The sequence below is a fragment of the Nicotiana tomentosiformis genome, chromosome 7 (assembly GCF_000390325.3).
Source record: "Nicotiana tomentosiformis chromosome 7, ASM39032v3, whole genome shotgun sequence".
Classification (NCBI taxonomy): domain Eukaryota; kingdom Viridiplantae; phylum Streptophyta; class Magnoliopsida; order Solanales; family Solanaceae; genus Nicotiana; species Nicotiana tomentosiformis.
This window is the reverse complement of record NC_090818.1, coordinates 19,357,935-19,368,439: the sequence shown is the minus strand read 5'-3', so window position 1 is coordinate 19,368,439 and position 10,505 is coordinate 19,357,935. Positions and strand designations below refer to the sequence as shown.

The window sequence follows — 10,505 nt, the reverse complement described above, 5'->3', positions numbered from 1 at the left end:
TGTAACATTAAAAAGGAAAAAATAATTAATTTTTGAATAATTTTTATCTATAACAGCAAAAAAATATTTGAACGTCAAATGATGTTACATGTGTATAACAGTCATTCATTATAAAAGTTAAAAAATTTCGAAACAAACGAGATTGTTATAGAGAGGGTTGACTGTATTATATGTGTATACAATAAAATAATACTTATCATATAAAATTGAAGAAAAAGTCGAAAACATATTACTGAAGTAGCTATAATATAATATGATATACATGTGAACATATCCTTTTCCTATTGAACCAAAAGAAGGAACGAAGGAAGTGAAGAAGAAATTTTAGGTGAGTTTGGCAGAGCTTTCCTAGAGATCCTTTCCGGTTTCCAGCTTCCAAGTTTCCACCACAAGTCCCCTCGCAGCCCAACAATAGTCACCCCAATCATGTGACTCACAACTTACAATAATATCAAATCAATTGGCAATGCAATTTTTACCACCAAAAACAAACAACTAAAAGAATAGAAAAAAAGTAATTCGGTGTACAAAGTATGTCGTATGCATATAGAGTTCGGAAAAAAACAGCATCTCAAGAAATCAAATATAGATAATTTATCCTATTACAAGTATAGTAACTGCTTCCACGATTTAAATATCACAAAGGATTCTCTTAAAATTTCTCCTAGCAGTATGGAGCAGGTCAAAGGGGACATGGAACAATAAAAAATTAGATAATAATCTATGTGTGAAATGACAGTAATTGCCCTTAAGAGAGTGACAGGTCGACAGGCTTCTTCTAAGAAACAGAGAGGCAATTGCAATGTGCAAGAACCTAAGCCGACCAGTAATTAAAATCTTTGTAATTTGGTTGTCATTCTTAGCTACCCCCCCCCCCCCTCGCGGCCCTCCTCCCCCCTATTTTTCCTCTTTCCTAGAACCCCTTTATTTCCCCCCTTATATTAGGCATACCATATTGTTCCCTTCCCCTACATCAAGAATCATCAACCAATAATCTCCCTCTTTCTACAAAAAACAAAAGAGAATAATGGCTGGTACAAAAACTAATGATTTTCAAGATATGTTACCAATGATGGCAAATAAGCTAGGTGGGGATGGTTTAATTAGAGAGCTATGTAATGGGTTTCAGCTATTAATGGATAGAGAAAAAAGGGTTATTACTTTTGAGAGTTTGAAGAAAAACTCAGCAATTCTTGGTCTACAAAATTTGAGAGATGATGAGCTGATGAGTATGTTGAGAGAAGGTGATTTGAATGGGGATGGTGTTCTTGATCAGATGGAATTTTGTGTGCTTATGTTCAGATTGAGTCCTGAATTAATGGAAGAATCTGAAGATTTGCTTGAATTAGCTTTGCAACAGGAATTCAAGACTAATCCAACAAGGTGATTTGATATCTGATGTTCCATTTGAAACTCGAAAGGAAAATCATTTGAACCTTCATTTGTGTAACTTACTTTTTCTTTCTTTGGTTCTTATATGTCTTGTTTATGCTGAATTTTGGAAAGGAAAATGTAATTGAAAAGATGGAAACAAGAATTGGGCATTTGATTTCTGACCCGAATATACAGATTCTTTGTAATTTCATTTGGAATTTTCTTCTTCAGGTTTCATTTTCTTTTTTATTTTCTGTTTGAGATATGCTTTTAAAGAAGTAGCCAAATTCAACAATGTGCGTTTAACGGGGACAAAATATAAAATTGGTGGCTCTATCGAAATTAATTAATTGACTGTTTAAAATATGTATATTATATGTATATGATATCGATTATTTTGAAGCTACTAAAAATATATATTTCTTTATAATCGAAGGTAGCAAATTTCTTATAGCTACGGGCAAACTAACTTGAAAATTGAAATCACTATTAAAATCAAGCTAATAGCCGGCTTATATCTACGTAATTGATCTTCAATATGTGAACATAATAATCTAGTTATGAATATCGGTAAGTATCAATTTCAAGTAAAATATTTAAATACTGATATAAAGATGTATTTCAAATAATGTAGTAGGAGTATTAGTTTTCACTTTTAATTTCTTAAATTTCACAAACTTATTTTTTTTCTAGTGAGGAACAACTGTGCAGCTAGGGGCCTAGAGCGGTGTAGCTTTTGCAGCTTTTTGTGTCTCAACTTCAACTCAACTAATATTGTCCGGACGTACTAAATATTCACGTGTAATTTTATTTAATCTTTTTGTACTGAGCAAATGAGTTGTAACATACATCAACCAAGTTTACAGCTGGATTAGTATTTATCCAAAAATACTGAAAGAGTAGTTCGGTGTATGAAACAGGCGTTGGAAGATAAAAATTGTAATTTTTTTAAAAAAAATAGTATTTGGAGTTAAGTTGAAAAATAATATTTGAAATCTTAAGTTATATTTGGACATGTATTTCATTTTAAAAAATGTTACAGTTTTGTGAGTGGAAAACAAATTTGAATTTTTTTAAAATACATTTTCGAAAAAATTTCAAAATTTCATGGACAAACATATTTTTTGAAAAAAAAAATAATTTTATGGACAAACGAGGTCGAAGTATCTCGCATTTATGCAGGGTCCGAAAAAGGACCGTACTCAAAGGGTGCGATATAAGCAACTTACCCAAATTCAAGCATCAATAATTATTTTCACGATTCGAACATATGACCTATAGGTCACACATAGATAATATTACTATTGCTCAAGACTCCCCTTCTATTTATCCTAAAAGACACTCATAAAATTCACGCTAAATTTTGATCCGCCATAGACTAGTATTATTGCCGTATTTATGGACACTTTGTACATATCTTTTTTTTCTCTAGTGCTCGACTTTGTCATCTATCGTTTGGTCAGGCCATGTTCCATTCTAACTTAAACTTATTATCCTCAATTTGATTAAATAATTAACTTAAAAATCTATGTCAGTTCTAATATAAAAAATTCAGAAGCTATAGTAAACTGCCATTAGTAAAGTACGATACAATTACTATCACGTAATCAAATCCTTTTACAAGAATAAAGAAAATCAGAAGGTGGTTGATGATAATTTATGTAATCATAACCAGCGACGTCAAATTAGAAGTAGATTTCGTGTATTACATAGGAGTATACAAAAGATCAATTAAAAAGAAAAAAACACTCTGTTCAAGCAATATTTGTTGGTGCTGACGATCAAAAAATTTTGTATGATCGGCTTGGGGCGTTTGGTAGCACAAGAATAATATTGAATAAGGTGTATTAGTAATATTAAGATTAATAATACTGTAATTAATTATGTTGTGATTATTTTTTATTGATTGTTTGATTTGGTATATTAAAAATAATATTACATATTTTTTAAAAAAAAATTATTCGTTTACAAAATAACTTTCACCTTCTTTAGCTTTGTATACTTTCCTTGCAAAGCTTTAGTTATTCATTCTTAAAAACGAAAAACAAAAACGCAGAGGTATCAGAAAATGGCGCTATAGTCAAACTTTGAAGTTGTTAGTCAAACTTTGAAAAGACTAAAGCTTCCACATTCTTTATATATGTTTATTGATATAGTAAAAACTTTGGTATTGCTAATATTATAATAAAATATTACCAAACAAACTAACAAAGAATAAATAATACCAAAACTAATAGTACATATATTATTTTTTCTAGCACATCCTACAATTCCTTAATTTTAAAATGATACTACTTAATTAATGGGGGCTTTCCCTCATCCTTAATGGCTTTTTTAACCTTCCAATGTATGCCATATTCTTAAAAAATAAAATAAAAATTGAATGCGTTATTCCTCTCCCGAGAAGTCCTTTTTATTTTTGTAAAATGCAGGTCTTAGTGCTAATTTAATCTGACGTGTTAATGTGCTACGCACACACAGCCGCACACAGACACTTTATGCTATAGTAAACATAAACTAACAAATGCAGGAGGAAGTAATTTTGGAGAATAATACGGAGATACTACATACTACATAATTAATTGAGGCATATAACTTTCACATGATAACTTTCCAGGATAGAAAATGTATCAAAATGCTAGGGATCTTTATACAAATAGCATATCGAATTTATTATATATTTTTCTAGCCAATATACATAGTTTATATATTGATTATATATGGTTATACATATATTATATATAAATTTTTTATTATATCATATTATTCATTCGCTGGTTATTTTTAGTTTAAACGACTGAATGAATAGCTATTTAAGTTAATTCTTCAAAATGCTATCGTCGAAACATTTCTAAAATGGAAAACAATAAATAAAAAAGTTGGGATTGTGGCATGGTGTGATAACGTATCAACATAATTAGCAAAATATAGCCCTAGTTAAGATATTGGCATCAAATAACCAATAAATGTATCACAACAATAATGTGTATCTCACAACTTTTTCTTCATCCTTGTGTATATCAACATGTATATTAAAATTTTGGTTTCCTTCTTTGTATATCTAAAATATGAAATCATATATAGTTATTTAACATTTATTTTTGCCTTTTTATCAATGTATATCACAATAAAAATAATTATATTATTTGTATATCGCATTGTATAACATATCGAATGTATATCAAAAAATTATTTTCTTTCTTTGTATATCAAAATTTACTCCTGTAATTATATTTATTATTTTAATATTTTAAAACTTGCACTAAACCTGTTATCAAAAAATTATTTTCCTTCTTGGTCAATAAAAAAAATTGAAGTAACAATGTAACAATGTATATCACGATATACAATATGATATACACACGGGTACACATGATGATATACATAGATTAACCTTTTATTGCCTTATCTAACAATGTATATCATAATATACAACATGATATATACACAGGTAGACATGATGATATACATAGATGTGATGACCCAAAATGTCATCTTTAAATTTAATAAGTAATTCTGTATTCTAAGACCTCAAAAAGTACCACTTATCATTCTTCGACTTGCGTGCGCAGTCCGTACAATTTTTCGGAAAGTTTTTTTTTATGTGAAAAATGGATTAAAATGGGAAATAGAGCTATAAAATTCAAGTGAGTTGACTTTGGTCAATGTTTTTAGCAAACGGACCCGGATCAATATTTTGACAGTTTTGGTAGTTCCGTATCGTGATTTGGGACTTGGGCGTATGCCCGAAATTAAATTTGGAGGTCCCCACCTCAAGTTAGTACCATATAACGGAACTAGCAATTTAAAGGCTAAATATTCCAAGTTTGACCACGGGGTTGACTTTTTGATATCGGAACCGAAATTCGATTCTGGAAATTTGAACAGCTCCGTTATGTCATTTATTACTTGTGTGCCAAATTTGAAGTCATTCCGGATTCATTTAATATGTTTTGGCACGAGATTTGCAAATTAAAAGTTTAAAATTCAAAGTTCAAATCGGGGTGTGAATTATAATTTCAGTATTGTTTGACGTGATTTTAGACCCCGAGTCAGTTCGTATTATGTTACGGGACTTGTTGGTATATTCGAGCGGGGTCCCGAGTACCCCGAGAGTGAAATGGATCGAAATCGGAACAAGAATTGGACTTAGGCAAAATCTGAAATTTTGAGTTCTGGTGTAATCGCACCTGCGGAATTTTGACCGCAGGTGCGAGCTCGCAGAAGCGAGACTTCTATCGCAGATGCGGCCTTCGCAGGTGCGGCCCTTATGCGCAGAAGCGGACGTCGCATGTGCGACATTTTGTCCGCAGATGCGGAACCTTGCCTGGAAGTCCCTTTTCGCAGATGCGAGATTTTTCTCGCATATGCGAGCTCACATGTGCGAGCCTAGGCACTACATATGCGAAAATGCTGGGCAGAATACATAAAATCGGGTCTTAGCCATTTATACTCATTTTTTAGTTTTGAGTCTCGGATTTGGGCGATTTCAAGGGGGATTTTCACGACTTTGGATTGGGTAAGTGTTCTATAACCAAAAGTAATTATATTTCACAAATCCATGTCTATATTCATCATTTATTTCGAATTTAGATGAAAGAAATTGGAATTTTTGTAAAACTTTCCAAAAACGAAAATTTAAGATTTGAAGATCCATTTGATATCGGAATTGGACAAATTTGGTATGGTTGAACTTGTATCGGAACGGGTGTTCGGATTTCGCGAGTTTTTTCGGGATTTGAGACGTGGGTCCCACTGCCGAATATTTTAATGAATTTCAGATTTTTATCCAAAAAATTTATAAATTCATATGGAATTAATTCCTATGATTCATATTGAATATATCAAATTATTTGTGAATAGATTTGAAGCTTTCGGAGGCAAATTTAAAAGGAAAAGCTGTGGTTGAATAATTGATTGGAATTTGCAAAGCGAGGTAAGTGTCGGGGTTAACCTAGACTTGAGGGAATAGAACCCTTAAATTGTTTGTTATGTGAATTGCATGTAAACGACGTATAGGCGAGGTGACGAGTATCTATACGTCGTCAAATTAATTGTTTGCCTGCTTACTTGAAAAATCATAAAAAAAATTTAATCATAAATTAATTATTATAATAATTGTTTCTCTCTTATTCTTTGCAAATGTAAATTCTTGAATTCCTGCATTAATTATTACATGCTATTTGAATTATGTGCCTTAATTGTTATTTGACATTTAGCATAATAAATATTAAACTGCCTATTTGCTCCCTGATTTCCATAATAATTTGCTATTTGTCATTGTTTGCTTCATAATTAAACCATAATTATTGTATGTTTGTTGTCTCGTAATTTTATATTAATTGTTACATTTATTGGAAAAATTTCTTCTATAAGAATTGGTAAATGAAAATGTTGGAGGAGCGGGTTGCATGCCACAACATGATTGATTATAATGAATATATTGGAGGATCGGGTTGCACGCCGCAACAGACTTATTAAAAGTCAATATTGGAGGATCGGGTTGCACGCCGCAACAGACTTATTAAAAGTCAATATTTGAGGATCGAGTTGCACGCCGCAACAGATTTATTAAAAGTCAATATTTGAGGATCGGGTTGCACGCCGCAACAGATTTATTAAAAGTCAATATTGGAGGATCGGATTGCACGCCGCAACAGACTTGTTAAAAAGTTAATATTGAAGGATCGGGTTGCACGCCGCAACAGACTTGTTAAAAAGTTAATATTGGAGGACCGAGTTTGTCACAACCCAAACTAAACCCTGTCATAATGGCACCTATTGTAGAACTAGGCAAGCCGACTCATTTCCAAAACAAACTTATATTTTCATTTCAAAGATAATTTCAATGTTATTTAACATTAAAAAAACCTTAATAAAGGAGTTCCAATCAAAATAAAAGTGCGGAAGCAAAAATTCCGACATCGGGGTGTCACTAGTTATGAGCATCTACTACAATCTGTCTAACAATATCAAGGCTAACTCAGCCTGAAAATAGCTACATACAACTAGAGGAAGATAAGAGGGAGAAGAGCAGGGCTGCGATCGCCAGGCAGCTACCTTGCTATCCTCGGAAAAATCTGCAATCAGAACAATCAAGAACTGCTACCGTGTCCAGCTACACCTGGATCTGCACACAAGGTGCAGGGAGTAACGTGAGTACGCCAACTCAGTAAGTAACAAAAATAAATAAAGACTGAGCAGTAGTGACGAGCAATAAAACATATAACATTCGTATCATGAAATCTCAGTAAAGTAGAACATACTTTAAAATCAGTGTTTGAATCAAATCATCTCGTTTAAACCTGGTTCCAGTAAAAAATAATTAAAAATATTTTTTCAATAGTTTTTTTTCAAACAAAGGCTCTTGCAAAAGTGAGCAAAATGATGAAATCATAAACAGCCCATTGGGCAAACCTCACAGTCACTCTTGCTACTCGGGCATACCTCACAATCACTCTTTCCACTCGGGCATACCTCATAATCACTCATGCCTCCCAGTCACTCAGCACTCGGCACTCGCACTCAGTAGGTACCTGCGCTCACTGGGGGTGTGTACAGACTCCGGAGGGCTCCTTCAGCCCAAGCGCTATAATCTGCACGGACAACTCACGTGCGATAATAATAAAGTATGTTGCAGGCGGGCAACCCCGATCCACACTCATCCTCACAAATTAGGCCCTCGGCCTCACTTAGTCATAAGTATGCTGCATGCGGGCAGCCCCGATCCACACTCATCCTCACAAATCAGGCCCTCGGCCTCACTCAGTCATAAATATCTCAAGCCACTCGGGCATTTCAGTACAACAGGGCATTCGGCCCAAAACATTTATATGCATCAAAATAGAGTCATAAAGCTGAGTTATGTGGTAAACAAGTATAAACATGACTGGGTATAGATTTTAAATCGAAAACAATGAGAGGATGGTAAGAAACAGCCCCTAAGGGTCCATACAACATTAGCGCAAGGCCCAAACATGGCATTCAGCCCAATTTACAGAAATTCTTTCTAAAATATATAAGTATCAAATGATTTCAACAAAGTATGCAACTTTACAGTTTCTACGGGACGGACCAAGTCACAAATCTCCAACAGTGCACTCCCACACGCCCGTCACCTAGCATGTGCGTCACTAAAAATAGTAGAATGATACAAAATCCGGGGTTTTATACCCTCAGGACTAGATTTACAATCGTTACTTACCTCAAACCGGTCAAATCTCTAACCCGCAATGATTTTGCCTCTCGACTCGGCCTCCAAATGCTCCGAATCTATTCACAATCAGTACAATACCATCAATACGCTCTAATGGAATGAATTCCACAAGAAAAACTACAAAATTAGACCAAAACCCGAAGAAATCTGACAAAATTTACAAAACTAGAAAGCTCATCCACTCACGAGTCTAACCATACCAAATTCATCAAAATCCGACATCGTTTGGTCCTTCAAATCCTTAAATTACTTTCCAAAATTTTCAAGCCCTAACCCCTCATTTTCACTAATTACCATGATTAAAACAACAAAAATTCACCATATATGCAAGTATTAGGGCTCAAGTAACTTACCTCAACGAAATCACCCTTGATTCCCTCTTCAAACCCCTCCAAAAGCTCCAAAACCGAGTTGAAATTGTGAAGAATGACCAAAATTCGCGAATGGTTCTATTTATGGTTTCTGCCCAAAAATTCCGCACCTGCGGACCCTTTCTCGCACCTGCGCTTCTGCATCTGAGGACACAGGTGCGCATTCCACTTAGCTGACCAGACTTCGCACCTGCGGCAGTCTCCTCGCACCTGCGAGCCCGCAGGTGCGACCCATTCTTCGCATCTACGAACATTTCCGCATCTGCGAGCGTTCAATGCACCTGCGCTCATCGCACGTGCGGTTCCCAATCCGCAGGTGCGGACACACCAGAACAGCAGCTCCAGCTGCATTTTCCAACTTCAACAACTCCGTTAATCACCCGAAATCACCCCGAGGCCCTCGGGACCTCAACCAAAAAATAACAACAAGTCATATATCAATATACAAACTTAGTCGAACCTTAGAATCACTCAAAACAACATCCAAACACCAAATTACCCTCAGATTCAAGCCTAAGAACTTCTAAATTTTTCAAATTCGGCAACTGATGCCGAAACCAACCAAACCATATCCGAATGACCTCAAATTTTGCACACACGTCACAAATGACAGTACAAACCTACTCCAACTTCCGGAATTCCATTCCGACCCCGATATCAAATTTTCCCTTGCCGACCGAAATCGCCAAATTTCTAATTTCGCCAATTCAAGCCTAATTCTACCACGGACCTCCAAATTATATTCCGGTCGCGCTCCTAAGTCCAAAATCACCTAACGAAGCTAATGGAACCATCATAATTCTAATCCGAGGTCAAATGCTAAAGAGTCAAATTTTGGTCAACTCTCCCAAATCTAAAGCTTCAACAATGAAATTCTTTCTTCCAATTCGATTCCGAAATACCTGCAACCCAAAACCGATGATTCACACAAGTCAAAGTACATCATACGGAGCTACTCATGCCCTCAAACAACCGAGCGAAGTGCAAATGTTCTAAACGACCGGTCGGGTCGTTACATTCTCCCCCACTTAAACACACGTTCGTCCTCAAACGTGCCCAAAGTTGTTCCAAAAGCCATCAAATCGCTGTGTAGCTTTCACATGCACATACCCGGGGGTGATCCCACATCACCCTATCCCATACAGGTCCGATAGCACAGCATAACTGAAATTTCTCAATTCAACCTAGCCCACAAGCCTTCGAATCAAATTTCTAACATCCGAAAATTCCTATAAGATGAAAAGTTTGCATCTGCATACCGTATATGTCTGAACAATCTGTACCAAAAGCCGTAACCATAACTCAACTACTCAAATTCAAATACCACATAGCTAGAATGCTCGAAGCAATGATTTCAAATCACAGTATCGACTCAAATCAATCCAGTGCCAGTAATAAACCTCATATCAGATAAACCCTCATTCTAAAACCTTCGTAAAATGCCGATGATGAACGAAACATACCAAATTCATAACCATTCATTAGACCATCAGGTCATGGAGCTCTCGTTCCTTCTACAAGAACTATAGCCAATTTCAAAGCCG

The 10,505-nt window shown here is 35.0% G+C and overlaps 1 protein-coding gene across 1 annotated transcript; it reads left to right on the top strand.

The window, feature by feature from the left end:
• The first annotated feature begins 1,027 nt into the window (after positions 1-1,027).
• LOC104119092 (calcium-binding protein KRP1-like) lies at positions 1,028-1,387 on the top strand. Its single transcript, XM_009630504.4, has one exon. The coding sequence runs from the start codon at positions 1,028-1,030 to the stop codon at positions 1,385-1,387; it is 360 nt and encodes a 119-aa protein (XP_009628799.1).
• Positions 1,388-10,505: the final 9,118 nt, after the last annotated feature.